Source organism: Monodelphis domestica, chromosome 2, assembly GCF_027887165.1.
Source record: "Monodelphis domestica isolate mMonDom1 chromosome 2, mMonDom1.pri, whole genome shotgun sequence".
NCBI lineage: Eukaryota > Metazoa > Chordata > Mammalia > Didelphimorphia > Didelphidae > Monodelphis > Monodelphis domestica.
In genome coordinates, this window is record NC_077228.1 from 162,551,457 (window position 1) to 162,574,848 (window position 23,392).

General features: G+C 39.1%; 1 protein-coding gene across 1 annotated transcript in view; it reads left to right on the plus strand.

The window, feature by feature from the left end:
- Nucleotides 1-4,718, plus strand: part of CAPN9 (calpain 9) — a 70,452-nt gene extending 65,734 nt beyond the window's left edge. Inside the window, exons 19-20 of the mRNA XM_001369321.5 lie at nucleotides 3,697-3,755; nucleotides 4,091-4,718. Of these exons, the coding sequence (XP_001369358.3) occupies nucleotides 3,697-3,755; nucleotides 4,091-4,117 (86 nt within the window). The 3' untranslated portion in view covers nucleotides 4,118-4,718. The remainder of the gene's footprint in view (nucleotides 1-3,696; nucleotides 3,756-4,090) is intronic.
- Nucleotides 4,719-23,392: the final 18,674 nt, after the last annotated feature.

Here is a 23,392-nt window from a genome sequence, read left to right on the forward strand (position 1 = left end):
TTACAAAATAATGGAGGATGGGGTTAAAGTGAACACACCTTCTTTTTGCCAATTCCTCAAATAAGAGAATAGGAGGAATATCTCTTAAAGCTTCAGAGAGAGTTTTAAGACAAATAGGAAGAAATAGAATCTTCTCTAACCAGGGTTAATCTTCTAGAACTCATTTTCCCAACCTATTCAAGAAAGTGAATTACTGAGAAGCATCCTTGTGAGCATAGAAGTAGAGAAGGGAAATTGATTGTTCTTCATGTATATCTCCATCTGCCTACAGTATTGCTGTTTTCTGCTCTAGATCTATTTCAGTCTAAAGAACTGAGGCAGGATATAAAAAGAAATAGATTTAAGTTTCAGATAAAGAAAAAAAAGTTTTTATAGTTTTAAATAAATACATAGATGACAGATTCATAATGGCTTATTAGGAGAAACAATAATGTTCAATGATGTTCCTGACCTCTAAGATTGATATGAAGGGGGGCAACCCTGCCCTCCAACAAAATGTTCCTTTGGGATCCATTTGGATTTCTGGCTTAAAAAGACCTCAGTTTTGAGATGATGACTGGGGGAAGGATAGTAAAGCATAAAATTTCAAGAAAAAAATTTCTCTTGGTGACTTTCTAGAGTTACTTTCCAAATTAAAAAAAATTATAATTCTCTAGTTTACCAAATATATATTTCCCCAAACAAACCAAGTCTTAATGCATTTTTATATTCCTAACTAAAGTGACTTCAGATTTGTAAATGCTACTGAGTCAATCCAAAGAGCAATATCACATATATTTTAACTTTACCCAGAATTTACATTAAGCATTTTCTTCTATGGCCTATAAAATTCCTGACAGTTTTATAGCTCTACTTCATCTCAGTAAAGTGGTTTCATAGGACCATAGATTTAAAGCTGGAAGAAGACACAGAGGCCATCTAATTCAAATATCTCAGTTTGCAGATAAGGAAATGGGGCCAAGATATATTAAATCACTTGACCAAGGCTAACAGACAATAAGGAATTTTTCAGTCCTTTTTTAAAAGTGTAATCCTTTATGACCCCATTTGGGGTTTTCTTGGTAGAGATCCTGGAACAATTTGCCATTTCCTTCTGTAACTCATTTTATAGATGAAGAAACTAAGATAAGCAAAGTTAAGTGACTTGCTTAGGACCACAGAGCTAGTAAATGTCTGAAGCTGGAGTTGAACTCAGAAAAGTGAGTCTTTTTGACCAGACACTCTATTCACTGTGGCATCTAGCTACCCAGTAAGGGAAGGATCAGGATATGAGCTCAAGTATGCCCAAATCCAGCACATCCTTTCTACTATGCCATGTATTTACATTATTATTCTACTTTCATGGGGGAAACTTGTTTGATTTTTTTTCTTAGTTATCTAGTGATCTCTGATAAGGACTAATAAAAATACCCTTGCCACTCCTCGGGGGTCTCTTTGGAAGTCCAAGGACATACCTATAATTTTCTCCTTGATTCTTCAAGAAAACATCATATCAAAGCATCATTTCCTATTAATGAAACTTTCTTGCTTTCCATGTTCTCTTGTTCTGGAATGTTAGCTGCTATCTGGGTAACTTCCAAAACCAAAATGAACTCATCTCCAATTTACAATATAAACATTCATGTAAGAAAGTAAGAAGAAACTGGGTCACTGTTTTTGATGTCCTCTTCTCATCCCCAGTTATTTCAAATGAAAAGTTTCTCAGAAACCCAAGATCTGGAGTTCCATAACTTAGCCTGGTGCGATTTTCCAAGAATTGGACCAAAATATGGATCCCTATGAAATCTGAAAATATTTATTAAAATCTGTAGAATAAAATTACATCCCAAGTAAGATGATGTGTAGTGATGTTAAAAGAGCTATTTTAAGAGATCTTCAAAGACACTAAGGTGTGGTTGTCTCTGATTTCAGCTTTATCCATTAATCTGGAGATGATCAGATTCTGGTGAATGGTTTCATGACCACCAACCTCACAGGAGACAGATAGGATCTCTAAAGCAAAATGTTAGGTAATCTCCTAATGGGAGACATGCCTGGACCAAGGAGTAGGCCCCTTCAAGAAACCAAATTATTGAACAGAGGATTGCTTGGTGAGCATGAAATCAAAGAAAGGAACTTCTGGATGTTCTTAAAGTATATTTCCAGAGACCTGTAGTATTTCCCTTCTCCACTCTATTTCAGTAGATCTATTTCAGCCCTCATAGCTGAAGTTGGCCATCTAAATTCAGCACACCATCACTAGAGGACTTTCATGGAGACACTGTGACAAATTCTGAATTGGACACATTCTCCTTTTGCTGGGTTTCATGTGGACCCAGATTTAATGATTCCCACATTTCTATGTCATTGGAAGACCTTTACAATAACTATAGCTCAGGGTAGTTTCCCTTCCTGTATCATGCCAATGACCTGGTTCCCATTTGCCTTAGGAAACATTCTCAGTAGTCAACTGATCCCTGTCTGAATTGCATCCAAGTTCATTCACAGCATGCATATTCTTATGGGCCACACAGATGGGGACCTCTTTCTACCCTTCATGAGACTTATCTTTCCCTATATTCATGCTAAGGTTTAGACATCTCTACTAATAAATTAAATGAGCTTAACCTTCAGGGGAAAGAAAGTAGACTATAGATTCAATTGTCTACCAAGCATCAAATTTATCCTGAAAAGTTGCCAAATCTATGTTAGGTGTCAATGTTGTTTTGAAAAGCTGTTCCCACTCCCTGTTTTCCCACCCTCACTCCCCCAGTCCCCTCATGTTCTCACAATTTCTTTCCAAAGGAAACAAAAGAAAAATTGTCCATTCACATAGTGCAGAGATAAATATGTCACATTCTGTTTATTATGTGACCAGATGTACCCACAGAAAAATTGTGAAACTGGCAAAGTTTGGCTTGGGCAGTCTGCCATCTTTTTGGTAGCTCTTTTCTTCATCCTCTCCTCAAGTGCTTTTCTTGTCTCCCATTTCAGTCAACAAACATTTACTGAACACTTCTTATGTGTCAGGAGCTGTGCTAAGCCAGAGTAATACAGAGAGAGAGAAAGAGAAAGAGGAAGAGGAAGAGGAGGACAGAGAGAGAGAGAGAGAGAGAGAGAGAGAGAGAGAGAACATTCCCTGCCTTCAAGGAGCTCACAGTCTAATGGGAGAAGCAAATAACTATGTACAAATAAGATATAAAGAGAATAAACTGGACATAATTAACAGACTATTATTATTGCTTTCAGAAACTCTCATGTCATTTAATACTCTGTCATGGTCAAAAACCCTCCCTATGGTATTTGTCTTTTCACTGGTACAACTTGAAGGCTGAAAACCTTTAAGAAGTAAAGGAATAAGTCATAGATGGTGGGATTTCAGGCCTTGCCTGATACTTGGAGCAAAATTGAATCTGACTAGCATGCCTCATCTCATACCGCTTAGGTGACCACTTGATTCATGTCCTTATAAGGCTGCATCATATGGTGCTAGTTTTGAGGTTCAATGGGATTGCATTGGTTCAAAAGAATCCTTCAGCATTTTTCTCATTGCACTCTCCTTCAAAATTTGTTGGTCTATTTGGAAGGTTTGATCATCTGTCACTAGATGGTATAGTTTCCACAGAGTCTTCTTGCAATATGTCATAGCTGATTTATGTACTTGAAAATGATTAGGAATCTTCTCCATAATCAAGCTTTCCTAATGTCTCTCTTTAGGGGTGTTCCAGGTTCTCAAAGCAAAGGACAAAGAATGTATTCATCTCAATATAAATGAGGTATGACTATAGCCAAAGTACCCATGCAGAAATCTGTTTTCTTGTCCCGTTTTCCTTTACCTTGTATTGGACTTCTTCCTGTCATCTATAACCCTGCTGTCTCTCTCCATTATAATTTCTCACTCCGTCAGTTGCTTATTCTCTCATGCCTGAGACCCATAAAACAAGCTGTCCAAAATCACTCAGTAAAACATAAAGGGAACCAAGGAAGTGTAGTTTCTATCTCAGTGACCTAGTGAGTGATTAAGACAAAACAGGGGCAGTCCCAATACTGGCAGAAAAGTTGGAGTAAAACACAAGCCTTTCTAATTCTGTGTCTCTCCTTTTATTCTCAGTTCATCTGTTTAGCGATGAATATTTGAAGCAGTCTCTGATCTGAATGTGAACTCCCACCATGGCATGCCCTTTGGTCCATGAACCAAGGAGCTTTTCCTAGGTGGTGCCCATGTATCCAAGAATGTGAATGAAGATTCCTTATTTAAAAATCCTACTCCCCAACCTGATGACTCGCTTCAGCTTGATCAAAAATGGCTATCGTAGGTTCATAGGTTCAGGTATCCATCTTGTTTAGAGATGAAGTATTACCACATGGAAATATGTGGTAGTAGGGTGGAGGTAATGGATTGCCAAGTAAGCCTTCTCTAGAAATCACATCCCCTTTGTTAATGATGACTCAGAGTTTTAACTCAGATAAACTTTGGCTTCACCAGATTCTTCATTATTGCCCTGACCCCTGCCAACCCTGCCACTTTGGCATTGCCTGCAAGATATTGAAAGTCATCTGACAGTTTTACATGATTTCACATGTAAAATCTATATCAAATTGCTTACCAACTCAGGGAGAAAAGAGAGAAGGGAGACTGGGAAGGAGAGGGAGAATTTAGAACATAAAATTTTTAAAAAAGGATGTTCAAAGTTGTTTTTCCAAGTAATTGGGGAAAAAATAAAATATGACTAAAAAATAAAATCATCCAACAATGTGTCTAGACATGATTGTGTGACCAAAATTAGGTGTGCCCTTATAAATGTACTTCCTTCACCGGGTTAAAAATTAGGACATTTATAATTGTCCATTGCTTATTCCACAAAATCAGATGGTATAAATTTGTACCTAATAGCTTAGAACCACAGCTCTGGGAACATAAAGATTGGGTACTGTGTAAGCAGAAATTTTGTATCCTTTGGACTCCATCTCCCAGAATGCTTTTCTTGTCCCAAGAATTCTTTTCCCTTCGTTCATGTTATGTTTGTATGTAAGTTTTGGAGTAATGCCCCCCATGCACCTGAAAAAAAGAGAATGAGGGAGGCGTTACCCACAGCTTAAAAACAATAACTAAGGTAATATCACTAATGTGAATGAAGGGAAAAGGATTCTTGGGACAAGAAAAGAATTCTGAGAAATGGAGTCCAAAGGTCCAAGATTTTCCAGTTACACAGTACTGTCTTCAGTGTTTCTCAATAACTCACTAATTTCTCTGACTTAATTTCTCCCTATCCCTGGGAACATCTGAATTTGGCTTCTCACTAGAGAGCTTTAGTTCCTCCTAAAGCATCAAGCTAATAAACATTTAAACATACAAAAGGTTTACTCAAAGGTATACAAAACAGAGAAGGTACTTGTACCTAGTTCATGCTTTTTTTAAGTTTACTTATTTAATTAATTAATTTAGAATGTTTTTCCAAAGTTACATGATTCATGTTCTTTCCTTCTCCTCCTCCCACTCCCCTCCCATAGCAGACAAACAATTCCTCTGGGTTTTACATGTATCGTTGATCAAGACCTATTTCCATATTATTGGTATTTGCACTAGGGTGATCCTTTAGAGTCTACATCTCCAATCATATCCCCATCAAACCATGTGATCAAGCACTTGTTTTTCTTCTAGTTCATGCTTTTGCCTTTCTCCTCAGTCCTTTTACACCCACAGCAACCACTACTCAAGTCCCTGCCTGTGCATTGTTATTAAAGAACCTTGTCCAGGTTGCCCTCCTACAATCAGCTTCCCTTGTTCTCCTTAGGGTATGTGCTTCATTTTTCTGGTTTCTATTAATTCTATCCTAATTCCAAATCACTCTCTCAATTTTCTGTTGTCCAAGTTTAGGGACTATCTCCTGGTATAATCATCCCAAGTCCTACAACTCCCAGCATGCTACAGGAATTCATTTAGGACTCATTAAGTAACTATTGCCTTTGTCAAAACCTTAATCCAGACACTCTGTCTATATTTTGTATGACTCTTCCTCCTAGAAACCCCTGCTCAAAATTCTTCATACACATGAACCCTAGATCCCATGAAGGGGCAGGTACTATTTTGGATGAAACCTCAAACCAAAAGTTTGGACTGCAACTAAAGACACGAGCATAAATTCTTTCTCAGGAAATTCTTTAACCTAGCTATATGGTTCCTTACTTAACCTCTTAGTCAAATATTATGTGACCCACTGAGACTAGCAGCCTCATTAGGATGGGAATAAGTAGGTCTAGGAAGTACAGCTCAAGACTGAGGTTCCCAGGCAAAGCTGGGAACAAGGATCCAAACCACTTAGTCACTTTCTCCCAAAACAATTTCTCTTGAATGTTCTCAATCCTTCATCTTTCACCAAGACCCAATGTGCTGAGCATTTGAGAAAAATGATGCTAAAATTAGGACCATATAAGGTTTTGGCTTTTTTTTTCCTTACTAGGAGAAAAGGGATTTCTGAAGCCCCTCTCAAAGAACTATTAAGTGTTTTGTTCTAATATCTTTGTTCTTTAAGCGATAGACATTTAAAAGAACTATTTCATGCCCTCTGAAGGAGACAATGTTGTGTAGTAGAAAAGTCACTAAGTTTGGAATTAGAAGGACCTCAAATCCTACCTTAGATATACTGAGCTCCTGGATGTCATCTAGCCTCTCTTTACCCCAATTTGCTCATCTGCAAAATGAGGAGGTAATTGGTTTAGATGATCCCCTAAGTCAGTGATGGTGAACCTTTTAGAGACTGAATGCCCAAACTTCACCCTCATGTCTCATGTGAGCAGCCCCCTTACCCCAGACAGAGGAGTGAGAAAGCACTTCTTTTGGGCTGCTGGTCAGAAGGGTGGGGGAAATGAGAAATGTCCTCAGGTGGATTGGAGAGGGGGAGGGAAGCAGCCCCCTCCGGCACACATGCCATAGGTTCACCAACACAGATTTCCAACTCTAAATCTATGACCACTGGCAGAGCACTGGTTCCATTTAGACTATGAAGCCAGAGCCAAGGGATATCCTTTATCCTAGGAGACCAAACTCAGAGCTTACTCTCAGCCTGAATTTTCTGTCCCAATACTGACATCCAGAGGACAACCATGGTTTTTCATCTCTGTCAATGGTGAAGTATATTCACTGGCCACAGTATAACATATCATTTGTTAGTATGTGAAACTTAATGATACGTGTGCTCTGCCACTTTTAAATGATATGTGAGATGTCATCCTACCCTAGTACTTTTCATTGTATCATATGAACATGATGTATCATCATACCACACACAAACACACATGTAAATACACATATATGAGTGTATGTATTTAGCCCTAAATTATGTGTGTATCTTCCCCTACAGCATATCAGTTCCTTGAGTGCGGGCATTCTTCAATTTACATAACCCTTACATATTCCATCCACAGCTATGTCTGAGCCCCTATTAATAAAAAACTGAGGGAATTCTCCTATAAGGCTAGAATTTATCTCTTGGCGATTCTATACAGCCTAAGTAAGCCCACTAGTGTCCTCTTTAGAAGGGCAAAAAGGCTCTTCATTTATTCTTTCACTTCCTCAATAACAATTTATTGGGCATTCACTTTGTGTAGAGCCCTAGGAAATATGGTGTAAGAGGATATGTAGAAGAAGGGAACAACAGTCTGGTAGAAACACACATATGAAATGACTGAGGATCCATTACAAAACAATAGATGAGCTTCAGCATGATTTAATTTAAACCACCCTCCAAAGTCTAAGAGGGATTGTGTAGCAAAGGACTTTTCAGAGGGGAATGTCTTAGGCATGGCATGTGTCCTTTTCCCTTCCACCATTTCAACTGGGGAAGAAAGTCCTAGGCAGCAGTATAAGTATGACTAATATCCCAGAAATGAAAGACATAACTGCATTTGTTAAAGGGACAGCCAGGTGACTTAATGGATTGAGAGCCAAGCCTGAAGACAGGAGGTCCTGGGTTCAAATCTTACCTTAGATACTTCCTAGCTGTGTGACTCTGGGCAAGTCACTTGAACCCCTCCCTCCCTCTTGCCTAGCTTTTACAAACACTCCTCTGCCTTGAAATGGATACTTAGTATTGATTCTAAGATAGAAGGAAAGGATTTTAAGGATTTTTAAAAATACTTATATTTAGAAAATATTTTAAGGGTGACAGATTGTTTTATACATGTTATCTAATGTGATCCTCTCAACCCTGAAGGGGAGGTGCTATTAACATGACCTCCCTCTTGAGAGAGTCAGAAATGGTCATTCCAAAAGTTGTGATTTGTCCATGTGGCCAGGAAGTATCTGAAGCAGAATTCAAACCAGAGCTTCCAAATCCCCAGTCAAATACTGTTCATACACCACATGGGCCCTCGATGAGATGAGTTTTAGGATCCGACACTGGTTTTCATGGAGGCGCTGAAAAGAGACTGATGAAGAGGGGAGGGCAGGTCATTTGAGGTGGGAAGAATGGTACGCTTCAAAGCACAGAAATGGGAGTGAGCAAAGAGTGCTGATGTGAAAGGAATACGTCTAATTTGACTGAAACAAATAGAAACATGCTGGAGAGCATCACGGAATCCTCGGATCTCAGGTTGGGAAGGCACATGAGAGCCTGGCTAGCCATACACACACCTGAACAAGAAGCCTGTCTAATAGCACTTGAAGGTTTGCAAAGTATTTTACAAATATTATCTCGTTTTATCTTCACAATAATCTTGGGAGGTAAGTGCTATTATCTTCATTCTTATATTTGAGGAAACTGAGGCAGATATGGTTATGTGACATGCCCAAGGTCACACAGGAAAGGCCTGGACTAATGTACTATTCACTGTACCATTCAGCTGCCAAGAACTAGTAGTCTCCATGAACTAATGATCATCTAGCCTTTGCTAAATGACGTTTAGTGAGGGAGAATCCACTAACTTCAAAGGAAGCCCATTCCACTTTTATTTTTTTTTAAACTCCTACCTTCCATCTTGGAATCAATACTGTGTATTGGTTCCAAGGCAGAAGAGTGGTAAGGGCTAGGCAGAGGGTCAAGTGACTTGCCCAGGGTTACCCAGCTGGGAAAGTGTCTGAGGCCAGATTTGATCCCAGAACCTCCCATCTCTAGACCTGGCTCTCAATCCACGGAGATACCCAGCTGCCTCCCCACACACACACATTCCACTTTTAGATGGCTTAAATCCCTTCATCTGGAAGTTTTGAATTTCGGTAAGCTCTAATCTACCTTATTGACACGTTCCATCCTTTGCTTATAGTTCTGAAGCCAAACAGAACAAGTATAATTCCTCTTTAACGTGACTACAAGTATTAACCTACTCAGTCTCAAGAAATTCTGACCACAATGGCCTATATAAAAATTATTTCCCCATCAGACAGAGATAATCCCAAAGGAGGGTCTGGTTTAGCAATGGGTGGCCAGATTCTGCCCCTCCTAATTCATGGAGCCATTCCTCTTCCTCAGAATCCTCCGATCTCCTAAGATTCAAACAGCATCAGCCTAGGTTGTTTGCCAGTTCTCGTTCTGCTTCCCTGTCTGCGTGGCTTTGTCCTGTAGGGAGGCATGGCTGGCAGAGCGGCAGATGCCAGAGGAAGGCTTAACTCCACCATGTGACCCAGAGGCTTTCTGTGGTTCCAAGCCCCATGTCAGCTCAAAAAGGGGAATGAGGGCTTGATCACCAGAGAAAACAAAGCTGCCTTCTGCCTGAGAGCTGATCTTTGTGAGCTGGAGCTGAGAGCCCCTGGCAAAGGAGAGTGTGAAGGCTGTTGGCAGCTTTACTCTCTAGGCGGCTGTGGCTGAGTTGTGAATAAACAGCCAACAGAGAAAGCTTGCTACTGATATCTGTCTGGACCCTTTCCTCAGCTCTAGAATTCCTCTCTGAAATGAAACAGGGATCAAAAAAAAAAAAAAACTCCAAAACCCAAAATGTTCTCTTAATAGCATGATGGAATAGGCTAAAAGTGTTCCAGTGATGGTGCATCGGAACTCGTGACCCAAATGGTTCATATACAGTGGAAAGAACTTACCTGCCCAGGGAAAGTCCCTCTCCAACCAGGAAAAATGGGAGAGATCTGCCCAGAAGTAAGTTTTAGTCCTACCACTACCATGTTTGTGTAACCAGGAGCACATCTCCTCATTTCTCAGGGTCTCAGTCACCCCCTCGGTAAAATGAGGCATCTGGACATAATATCTCTTAGCAGCCCTTCCAGCTCCAGCATTCTATGCATTTTTGTCTAACCCTCCACAGCAGGAGGCCAGTCCTGACTCAGCCCAGGCCAGAGTGAGTTCTCACTCAGCCTGCTCAAAGCCTGAACCTGGGGGATTCGTTTGTGGCTGCCCTACCTGGTCCAGCTGGCCCCTGGGAAACCAGCGAACTCCTTGGCTCAGCTCGAGATTTCTCTAGGATTGGACCAGGAGGATTAGAGCTCCATCTGGGTGATGTCTGGACCTGATACTAGTTTCTAGGGAATGCTGTGTCCAAAGGGAAAATCTGGGGTCAAGACTGAAAACCCAGGATAGCCCAAAACCAGATTAGTCTTCTGGTTTGTGGGTGGGCTCAGAGAGGGAATAGGCAATGGGTCGCTCACTGGACGCAGGCTTGATAGCATTTGGCCCTTTGTCAGTTCTGCTAGAGGATATTCTTTTCTACTACAATAAATTTCAGGCATATAGAAAAGGCTTCATTGAGCCAATAAGCACTGTGGTAAAAGTCCTTGATAGAAAACAGGTGCACGGCTGGTCTTCTGAACAAAAGAGTTACAGTACAATTCATGAACGCCCCATGTGGAACTTAGCTAATGCAAAAAAAAAAATATAGAGAGAGAAATATTATATATATACACATACATTATAACAATTTCAAGGCAACATTGAGGCAACAAAGAGATCTTGAAAAGCCAAAAATCTTGTTGAGATCCCCACAAAAGTATTGTCATCATATGTGTCAATTGGAATTTTCTAGAAATCTCTCAAATCTGTCTGAGGCCAAATTTGGACCCAGGTCCTCCCTACTCCAACATCCAACTTCCAAAAGAAATGTCTGATTTTTGGAGAAGTAGGCTTTTCCATTGCTCTTACCACAAAACCAACCCATCTTTTTTTTATTATACCTTCCCTTGATAACATCCTTTACACTGTTCCTGGGTAATTCATTGTTTAAAAAGTGTTGCAGCAGGGTAGCTAGATGGCTCAGTATATTGAGAGCCAGGCCTAGAGAAGGGAGGTCCTAGGTTTAAAAATTGGTGTCAGAACCTACATCCTAGCTATGTGACCCCAGGCAAGCCACTTGACCCTGATTGCCTAACCCTGACTGCTCTTATCTCTTAGAATGGATACTAAGATAGAAGGTAAAAGATTTAGAAAAAATATTTTTTAAGAAAGTTGGTTCCATTAGTGTCAATGCAATGTCCCTGAACAATCTGCAGGGATCTGGGAGAAAAAAACACTATCCACAAGCAGAGGACAAACTGTGGAAGTAAAAACACTGAGAAAAACCAACTGCTTGACTACAGGGGTGGAGGGGATATGACTGAGGAGAGACTCTAAATGAACACTCTGGGGCAAACACCAACAACATGGCAATGGGTTCGACTCAAGAACACTTGTGATACCCAGTGAAATCGCGCGTTGGCTATGGGATGGGGTGGGGAGAGAGAAAATGATCTTTGTCTCTAATGAATAATGCTCGGAAATGACCAAATAAAATAATGTTTAAAAAAAAGAAAAAGAAAAGAAAGTTGGTTGTTCATTCTGGAAGGCAATTTGGAATTATGCCCAAAGGGTTTTAAATGACTGCTTGCCCTTTGATTCAGCCATAGCACTGCTGGGTTTGTACCCTAAAGAGGTCATATCGAAAAAAATGCTTATAAGATTAGCTGTATTCTTTGTGGTGGCAAAAAACTGGAAAATGAGGGGATACCCTTTGATTGGGGGGAATGGCTGAACAAATTGTGGTATCTGTTGGTGATGGAATACTATTGTGCTCAAAGGAATAATAAAGTAGAGGAATTCCATGGAAACTGGAATGACTTCCAATAATTGATGCAGAGCGAGAGGAGCAGAACTAGGAGAACATTGTACACAGAGACTGATACACTGTGGTACAATCTAGGTAATGGACTTCTCTACTGGTAGACATGCAATGATCCAGGACAATTCTGAGGGACTTATGAGAGAGAACACTATCCACATTCAGAGAAAGAACTGTGGGAGTAGAAAAACAGAAGAAAGACATTTCCTTGATCACATGGGTTGATGGGGATACAATTGGAAATGTAGACTCTAAATGATCACTCTAGTGTAAATATTAATAATATGGAAATAGGTCCTATTTGTAAAATCCAGTTGAATTACACGTCCACTATGGGGAGGAGGAGGAGGAGGGGAGGGAAAGAACATGAATCATGTAACCATGGAAAAATATTCTAAATTAATTAATTAAATAAAAATAAAATAAAATCTATCCAACAATCGGGTTAAAAAAATAAAAAACAAAATAAAATAAATAAAATTTAATTTTTTTTAATTAAAAAAAAGTTGGTTGTCCTTTCTGCTCAAAGAGGATCAAAATGACATCACTATATTGAAGTCAGTGTACAGTATATCCGACCTTTGGCTAATCAGACCGAGATGAGCTTGAATGGCTCTACCACAGGTCAGGCACAAATAGGCCAAAAGAACAAGATTTCTTCTGAAAGGATTAGGTTGCTGGATCTTGAAGTGAGAGATACCTCTGAACTATAATATTTGATGGCATACTCATGATCAAAGAATTTCAAGTAGGAAAACATCTTAGATGTCATTTACTTCATACTTTTAATTTCAAAGAATAAGAGTTGAAAGCAAGTTTGTAGATCCTGATGGGGAGTGGATAGCACCCTACATTGGAGTTATGTTCATATCCAGGCTCTGTCACTTACCAAATATGGTATGATCTTAGGCAGATAAAAAACTCTCTCAGCCTCAGTTTCTTATTGCTAAGATGAAGGGGTTAGACTAGATCACTTCTAAGATTGCCTTGGGCTCTATGTCTAACCCAGTCCAACTCCACCTGAGCTCTTTACAATAAGAGTTCTTAACCCTGATGGGATCCATGAATTTTTTGAAAAATATTTTAATGTGTGTTTTAATATAATTGACTTCCTTTATAATCCTGTTGTTCAGTGATTGTGTTTTATGAGTTTTCTTGGCAAGGATATTAGAATACGTTGCCATTTCCTTCTTCAACTCATTTTACAGATGAGGAAATTAAAGCAAGTAGGGTTGAGTGACTTGCCCTAGGGAATGTCTGAGGTCAGATTTGAACCCAGGCCATCCTGACTTTAGATCTGGCACTCGATCTACTGTGCCACCTACTTGCCCATTTCTAGTCTCAAGTATTTCATTTTATGCATTTTAAAACATTATTTTATCTGCCCAAGAAATCCATGACACACAAAAAAAGGTTAATCACCCATGCTCTACAATAATCTCCTAGCTTCTGTTTGATGATCTCTAATGAGTGTTACTTGCTGTCGCTAAGACAATTTTTACATTTGTTCAGCTCAAGTTAAGAAGTTTACTTTTTTGTTTTCTCTTATAGAGAAATGAAATTCAACTCTTTGTAAGTTCTATCCCATGCTCCTTTGTACTCTGGAACCAAACAGGATAATTCTTGTTCTTCTTCTTCTTCATGAAAGCCTTTCAAATCCTTGAAAACAACTATCATGCTCTACTCCACCCCCTTCCCAAACACACACCACTAAGTTCCCTCTCCAGACTTAATACCTTAGATTCTTTCAATCACACCAGGCACAACATAGTCTCTATTTCCTCTATCATTTTGGTCATCTTTTTCTCTACTTGTTCCAACTTCTCAATATCCTTCCAAAATGGGGCATCCAGAACAGAACAAAATACTCCAGATATGACTTACTTGATAAGGGCAAAACACAGTGAGGTCATCCACTCCCATGTCCTGGATATGAGACATCTATTCATTTATTCAAAGTTCCCGTCAGCCTTGCTGACTACCATGTCTCATTGTTGATTTATAAAATTTGGTCCATCCATCTAGTCTTTTAGGATGCTGAACTGGAATGTATTAGATTAGCACTATCATACAACTTCAGGTTCTCTTCAATTCAATAAGCATTTATTAAGTGCTAGATGAAGGTGAGAAGCACTCTGCCTTTAGTCAGCCAGTTAGTCACCTAACATTTATTGTCTATTATGTGCAAGGCACTGTACCAAATACTAAAGATATGGCAATAAATAAATAAGTATATATACATATATATATATAAAACAAACAGTCCTTCCCACAGTCTAATGAGGGAGATGACATATAAACAGCTATATCCAAATAACATATACATACGATAAACTGGAAGCAGTCTCAGAGAGAAGGTACTATGATTAAGGAAGACTAGGAAGGGAGATATAAAAAACATTTTAGCTGAGATTTGGAGAAATCTAAGGCAGCTAGAAGTAGAGATGAGGAGGGAAAAAGAATGTTTCAGGGAAAGCCAGTGAAAACATTTGAGGGACAACTAGTTGGCTCAGTGAATAGAGAGCCAGACCTGGAGATGGGAGGTTCGAGGTTCAAATCTGAATTGAAGATACTTTCCAACTCTGTGACCCTGGGCAAGTCACTTAATCCCAGTTGCCTAACCCTTACCATTCTTCTGCCTTGAAACCAATACTTAGTAACAATTCTAAGACAGAAGGTAAGAGTTTAAAGCAAACAGACATAGGTATCAAGTGATAACAACCCAGTGGAATTGCTTGTCAGCTCTGGGAGGGTGGAGGAAGAGAGGAGGGAAAGAAAATAAATCATGTAAACATGGGGAAATATTTTAAAATAAAATAAAACCAACAAACAAAATGTGAATATTAGGTGCAAGGAATAACCCAGAAGTCAGGGTCACTGGACCAGAGAGTACATAGAGGGGAAAAATTGGGTAAGAAGGGGTAAGAAGACAGATAAAGTAGCAAGGAGTTGGGTTATAAAGGACTTTAAAAACCAAACAGATGATCTTATTTTTTGATCTTCAAGGAGTTTATATTCACTGAGGAAATATTACACGTACATTGTTATTGTTGTTCTTGTACAGGAAGTATTCCCCCAGTAGAAAATAAACTCCTCAGAGGATCAAATATAAGATTATCTGTCTGGCTTTTTTTTTTTAAACCCTTCACTTCTGTCTTAGAAGGATGCTTAGTATTGATTCTAAGGCAGAAGAGAGATAAGGGCTAGGCAATTGGGATTAAATGACTTTCCCAGGGTCACATAGCTAGAAAATGTCTGTGACTAGATTGAAACCAAGAAGTCTCATCTCCACTGAGCCACCTAGTTGTCCCATCTGTCTGGCTTTTAAAACCTTCCATAACCTAACTCCTTCCTACTTTTCTAGTCTTCTTATACAGATGAGTAAAAACTTTATATATGTGCATTTGTGTGTGAACTTTATATAAATATACATAAAAAGAATTGCAAAGTAATTAGGGGGGTGGGTGGGGAAGAAAAAGAAATAATAATTTGGAAGATCAGGAAAGGTCAGTTGGTGACATTTGAACTGAGCCTTGAAGGAGCTAGGGGCCCTGAGAGAGATGTGAAGAGGGAGAGAATGTCAGCCATAAGAGGACATCCTGTGCAAAGGAGGAAGGAGATGAAATGTCATGTACAGGGTGGAGAAATTAAACCAGTTTGTCTAGAATGTAGAGTGTGTGAGGAGGACTAATGTATAATCTACCTGGAAAAATAGGCTGGAGGCAAATTGTGATAAGCTGTAAATATCAATCATAGGAATTTGTATTTTATCTTAGAAGGAGAAAATCACTGGAACTTCTTGAGCAAGGGGGTGACATGATCAAAATTGTGCTTGTAGGAAAATAAATTTGAGAGCTGTGTGGAAGATAGATTGAAGAGAGGTGAAGATAGATCCAAGAAGAGGTTTTTGCCAATCAAGAAGTAGTGAGAAGAGTGGGAAGGCAAACAACTAAAGCTTGTGAATTGAGAGTCGGATCTAGAGATGGGAAGTCCTAGGTTCAAATCTGGATTCAGACACTTCCCAGCTATGTGACCATGGGCAAGTCACTTAGCCTCCATTGCCTAACCCTAACAGGTATTGTATTCATCATTAGATATCCTATATTACATACTATGTAGTGGCCCATTTTCACTACGTATTATCAATGGGAGCCTTATTCACAATTATAGGAGACTTTGTCCACTGATTCCTCTTATTTGCAGGTTATTTACTTAATGATAATGAGCAAAAATCCACTTTTTTATTATATCCATAGGGGTACATTCTTTCCCCAATATTTTCTAGGCCTATCGACATGTGTGGACAATACTCACTATCCAGGGATTTACACAATATGAAATATATTATCACCAATTGGCTCATTTATTTTGCTAACAGCTGTAATTCTAATAGTATTTATTATCTGAGAAGCCTTTGCATCCAAATGGGAAGTTTTCAATGTAGAATTAACAATAACCAACATTGAATGTCTCTATGGTTGTCCACAACCTTATCACACCTTTGAAATCAATTTTCATTCAATCTTAATTAAGGAAAGGGAAGAATTGAACCACCTAAGACTGATTTCAATTCAACCCCATAACCTTTATGGCTTTCTCATATCAGTAAAATCATCAAATAACTTTGCCATGGTTAAATCATAGGTTTAAAACCAATATATTTTATATACCTTAACCTATACAATTAGGCTTCCAAGATGCCATGTCCCCTATTATAGAAGAACTCATATATTTTCATAGTCACACATTAATGATTGTGTTCCTAATCAGCTCTTAATTAGTGGTAACACTGTTCTGCCTTGGAACCAATATACAGTATTGATACTAAGATAGGAGGAAAGGAAGAAGAAGAAGAAGAAGAAGAAGAAGAAGAAGAAGAAGAAGAAGAAGAAGAAGAAGAAGAAGAAGAAGAAGAAGAAGAAGAAGAAGAAGAAGAAGAAGAAGAAGAAGAAGAAGAAGAAGAAGAAGAAGAAGAAGAAGAAGAAGAAGAAGAAGAAGAAGAAGAAGAAGAAGAAGAAGAAGAAGAAGAAGAAGAAGAAGAAGAAGAAGAAGAAGAAGAAGAAGAAGAAGAAGAAGAAGAAGGAGGAGGAGGAGGAGGAGGAGGAGGAGGAGGAGGAGGAGGAGGAGGAGGAGGAGGAGGAGGAGGAGGAGGAGGAGGAGGAGGAGGAGGAGGAGGAGGAGGAGGAGGAGGAGGAGGAGGAGGAGGAGGAGGAGGAGGAGGAGGAGGAGGAGGAGGAGGAAGAGGAGGAGGAGGAGGAGGAGGAGAAGAAGAAAAGAGGTAGGCCAAAATTAAGGTAGTTTGTAGAATGGGTGAGGAAAAGAAAATGGTCATAACACATGTTGAGAATGTTGGTTGGCTGTTGGTTACTGTCTTTCATATTCAAAGAGGACCAGTATGACATCACTGTGGATTGGGTCAGTATATAATGTGTCTGACTGCCTGATCAGATCAATATGAGTTCAGAAGGCTCTACCACAAGTAGAACACAAATAACTCATATGAATATTTGGGATGGAGATATTGAGAAGGCAAAATACACAAAATCGAAATTGTTTGAATGTGAGGAATGAAGGAGGACAAAAGGCTAATCTGGATGACTGGAAGAATGGTGGTGCCCTCTGTGGAAATAGGAAAGTTGGGAAGAGGAGTCCATTAAGGGAGAAAGTTTAGTTTTAGCTTAGTTTTGGATATATCAATTTCCAGATGCCTAGGAGATATTCCTGTAGAGATGTTTAGGAGATCACTAGAGATTTGGGACAGGACCTCTTGAGAGAGAAGAGACTAAGTATATTCTGAAACAAAATAGTGCTGATGAGATCACTAAGAAAGTGTAAGGAAAAAAAGAGAAAGCCCTAGGTAGAGCCCAGGAGTATATCCATACAGGGAGGAGGAGATGATGATGAAAGGAACAGCACAGTCTCTGAAGAACTAAAGCTGAGGATGATTCAAATGGCAATCAAGAAGATATAGTGAGGTGAACAATCTGCAACACTTGTTAAACCCTTACCTTCTATCTTAGAATTGATATGAGGATTAAGTGACTTGCCTAGGATCACTACAGTGTCTGGGTTCAGATTTGAACCCAGAAACTTCAATCTCTAGACCTGGCTCTCAATCCACTGAGTGACCTAGCTTCCCCCCATAACACTTTTTTTAAACCTTCACCTTCCATCTTAGAATCAATATTCTATAGACAATGGGGCTTTAGTGATTTTTCCCAGGATTATACAACTAGAAAGTATCTGAAGCTAGATTTGAACCCAGGGCCTCCCATCTTTAGACCTGGCTTTCAATCCACTGAGCCACTTAATTGCTCCCTGCAAGACTTTTTAAACAATGAATTACCCAGGAGAAATAGTATAAATTATGTTATCAAGGAAATATATGATTTTTAGAAAAGATGGATTGGTCTTGTTGTAAGAACAAGGGAAAAGCTTGCTTCTCTATTGGTATCTCCATGATGTCAAGAGATCTCAAGGAAAATCCCCAGTATATTGAGTAGACTCCCTGTTGCAAGTTTATGGGAGGATCTGAATAAGAGTTGCAAGTGGGGAACAGGTATAGATGGACTGAGTTCTGCATCATTGGAGGAAATGTAGAGGAAATGCTCACATTATGAGATCACAGATGCATCAGAGTTTTGGTGTACCGTCTGAAGTAAATTCCAAGGATAGTGGATGATATTCACTATCAAAAAGCCACAGGGGCATCTTATTTTTTTATAATAAAAATATTTCTTTGTCAATATCTTCAAGGAAGATATAGTCCTACACTATTCCAAAGTTAACTCTAATGCTTCTGCCCTAAAATCCATCTCCTTCCATATCCCTGAGGAACTCAATCCCTTGATATTTCATTTTCTATCTAGATCATCTTCATTTTTTTCCACTGCTTTCTTCTCTGTTACCTAAAAACATGCTCATATTGCCACAACCTTTAAAAATCCTTTTCTTGACCCTACCACCATCCTAAAATAATGGTATTTATCTTCTCCAATTAATAGCCAAACTCCTAGAAACAGTTGGCTACCTGTAAACTAGTGCCTTTTTCATATGTGGACATTCATATAGGACATTTTATAAAGGACAGAAAAAAGTTAATGTAAGGAAAACTTATAAGATCAACTTGAGAAGAACTAATTTATCAGATAAAATGGTGAGAACACAGACTGTTCTGAAACACAGAGAGAAAACTGATCCTCAGAGAAATGTGCTGAGAGAATTTGTTTCAGTGCAGAGCAGTTGAGATACCAATGGCTACAAGACATTGCACTCTATCTGATTATCTGTATGTGATTATTCTAAGAAATTGGAAGGCTATAGTCAAGACATTTTAAAACAAACAACTATTTGGGGATTATGGGAAGATTAAGGACTGCTGAGATCATGCCTGACAAAAAGTCAGACCTGAGTTTCACACCATAAGTTAGAGATAGGTCACCGCTTATCAGGTAGATCTGATTTGTGATGTCAAAAAACCAAGAATAAAAGGAGGAGAGAGAAAGAGAAGTGAAAGGGAGAGAGAGAAAAAGAGGAAGAAAGAGTAAAAGGAAAAAGAGAAGAAAAAGGAAGAGGAAAAGAAGGATAGAGAGAAAGAAAAAGAGAGAGAGGTTGGTCACATGCCATGTCTCCCTCCATCTCCTTGCTTCCCACTCCTTAGTTTCTTTCAAACTAACTTTTTTTAACTCTTACCTTCTTTCTTAGAACCAATTGGTTCTAAGGCAGAAGAGTGGTAAGAACTAGGCAATGGGGGATAAATGATTTGCCTGGGATCATATAGCTAAGAAGTGTCTGAGGTCATATTTGAACCCAGGACCTCCTATCTCTGGTCCTGGCTCTCAAGCCACTGAGCCACCCAGCTGCCTCCTCAAACCAACTTATTTTTGTTTGTTTGTTTATTGTCTAGAGTTATTTTATTTTGTTTATTTAATTAATTAATTTAGAATATTTTCCCATGATTACATTATTCATGTTCTTTCCCTCACTCCTCCTGGAACCAACAAGCAATTCCACTGGGTTTTACATGTATCACTATTCAAAACCTATTTCCACAGTTCTTTTTCTGGATTTGGATAGCATCCCTTCTCATAAGTCCTTCAGAATTGTCCTGCATCATTGCATTGCTGCTAGTAGAGAAGTCCATTACATTCGATTGTGCCACAGTGTATCTGTCTCTGTGTATAAGGTTTTCCTGGTTCTGCTCCTTTCACTCTGTATCAATTCCTGCAGGTTTTTTCAGTTCACATGGAATTCCTACAATTTATTATTCCTTTGAGCTCAATAGTATTCCATCACCAACATATACCACAATTTGTTCAGCCATTCCCCAATTGAAGAGCATCCCCTCCTTTTCCAATTTTTTTGCGACCACAAAGAGCGTGGTTATAAATATTTTTGTATACATATTTTCCCTATTATCTCTTTGGGGTACAAACCCAGCAGTGCTTTGGCTGGATCAAAGGGCAGACAGTCTTTTAGTGCCCTTTGGGCATAGTTCCAAATTGCCCTCCAGACTGGATGGATCAATTCACAACTCCACCAGCAATGCATTAGTATCCCAATTTTGCCACATTCCCTCCAGCATTCATTACTTTCCTTTACTGTCATTTTGGCCAATCTGCTAGGTATGAGGTGGTACCACAAACTAACTTCTGACCTCACTACTTAACTAAAACTGCTTCCTTCAAGATTAGCAATCATCTATTCAATAGATTCTATTGAATGGTGAATTGAATAGTCTTTTTTCAGTCCTCATTCCTCTAGATATATTGGAAGCTTTTTACATTGTTCACCCCCTCATCTTCCCCTGCTCTCTCTTGATTCTGCTCCTACTTATCTGACTACTCCTCAGTCTCCTTTGCAAGGTCATCCCTATCGGTAGCCATTCCAGACCTTCTTTTCTTCATTATGATTTTGCATCATGTTAAATTTTAAATGACAATGGAAAATCTACATTCATATAATAGACTTGGGACTGAGACGTCAGACATCATCTAGTCCTTATTTTGCAGATGAAGAAACTGAGGCCTAGGAGGATAAATAAGAAATGGCTCCCCTAAGTAGGAGAGGCAAGCTTTAAACCTAAATTTTAGTGCTGCTTGCATAGTCAAAATTCTTTCCATTGTGTCACTGTATGCTGTTAGAAATCTGTAACTTGAAACTGGGTGAAAATGTGTGCCTGGAGGGATAGATTCAGTAGTTATTAGTATAAATAAAATCTGAATTTTTCTTTGGGAGTAAGTAGAGAGACAAGCAGAAAGGTCACAAAACTCCTAGAGAGAAGAGAAAACAGGGAAGAAGTATTAGTGACAAAAGACTTATGAAAGGGAGAAAAGGAGAATCAAAGTAGTACATTATCATAGCTATTTAGTAAAGAATCAAAATGTCCTTTGCTGTTGAAAGGCCAAAAAAGTTGCAGACAGTTTTTTGAACCTGTTTAGCCAGAAGGAGAACACTAAAAAACTTTGAAGTTATCATTATAGTGAAAGGAAGAGCAAAAGTCAGATTCGAAGAGGTTAAGTAAGAGATGGATAATAAGGGAATTAGGAGCCACGGGTAGTTGTTTAACAGTAGAAATAATAAGATGAAATTGATTTTTTTAAAAAACAGGAGTTAGAAGGGGCAGCTGGAACAAGTTTTGCCTTTCTTTTTTTAAAAATAGGTAAGATGTAAATATATCTAATGATAGATTGGAAGAATTTAGATGAGGGGGAGTGATTGAATATGCTAAAGTGGACAGGAAGGTACCTTTGGAAATGGGAAAGGGAAAGTTTGAGACCATAAGTGAGGAGTTAGCTTAGGTGGAACACCTATTTCTCTGAGACTACAGGGAAGGAATAGAGGAGGGAAATGGGGAAGAGGAGAAATATGTTAAGGTGAAGACGACTGGCAAGCAGTATCAGACAAGATGTCCTTGGTCTTAATTTCCAAGCATAATACAGATCAATGAGTGGACCATCTGTTGGGGCTGGGCATGCAATGGAATTAGAACATTGGAAAAGTTGGAAGTGGAGAAAATGTGAAGTAGTTGCTATTGGGGAGTGAGTCTGGAAGGACATAAGAGGCAAATATAAGGATTGTTGAGCATTGAAGAAGCTAATTTGAAGATCACATTCATTTATAATGGGTCAACTCTTTGTGGTTCTTCATTTTTTTCCAGTAGAATTCAACAGCCAGAGAACGGGAACAAAGTAATCAGAGAGTAGGAGGAGGGAGGAGAAAATCTAAATCCAGAATTCATGTTTACACAGTACATTCTAAAGAAGATAACAAAGACTGAGATTATTAGATTGAAAATGAGAAAATAGAATGGATGAATCAGGCCATCCAGTCCAACTCATTAAATGATTTTGCCAAAAATCACACACAACCACTTATTAACAGAACTAGATCTAGAACCCAAGTCTACTGACTCCCAGTTCAGGGGACCTTTCACTATTTTGCACAACCTCTTCATAGCAATCACAGAATAAGAATCTCAGAACTAGAATGGAGCCCCATCCCCTGATACCCTAGACCAGTGATGATGATCCTTTTAAAGACCAAGTGCTCAAACTGCAACCCTCACACCACATGTGAACCACTGGTCTTACACCAGATGGGAGAGGGAGGAAATGCTCCCATTGGATGCTAGGCAGAGGAGTGGGTCATGTGAGAAATGTCCTTAAGATACACATGGAAAGGGAGATGGGAGCAGCCCCCTCCAGCATACATGCCATAGGCTTGTCAACACGGCCCTAGACCATCTAGTCCAACCTATATCTGACAATGAATTCTTTCTGCAATATCTTCAAAAAGCAATTATCTAGTATCTTCTTGAAGACAACCAATGAAAGTGTACTCACTATCTCCAATGTGGCCCATTCAATTTATAGATAGCTCTAATATTATATGGAAGGTTTCCATAGATTCCAAACTAAATATGCCTCTGTAACTTCTACCTATTGTTCCTTATACTGCACTCTGAGGCCAATCAGAACATGTTTAATCTCCCCCACATACAAATCCTTCAAATGCTTGAATATAATTATCATATCCCCACCCTCCCCCCCCAACCAAGCCTTCTCATCATCAGACTAAACATCCTCAGTTCCTTTAACCAGTCCTCTCACTATTTTGGTTTTCCTCTCCTGGATATACTCCAGTTTATATCTCTCTTTCCTAAAATGTAGTGATCAAGGGAGAGCTAGGTGGTTCAGTGGACAGAGTACCGGACCTAAAGTCAAGAGGTCATGGGTTTAAATATGGTCCCAGATATTCCTGGCTTTGTGACGTTTGGCAAGTCACTTAATTCCAATTGCCTAGCTGTTAATGCTCTTCTGCTTCAGAACAGATGCTTAGTATCAATTCTAAGGTTAAAGGTTTAAAAAATCTAGATTTA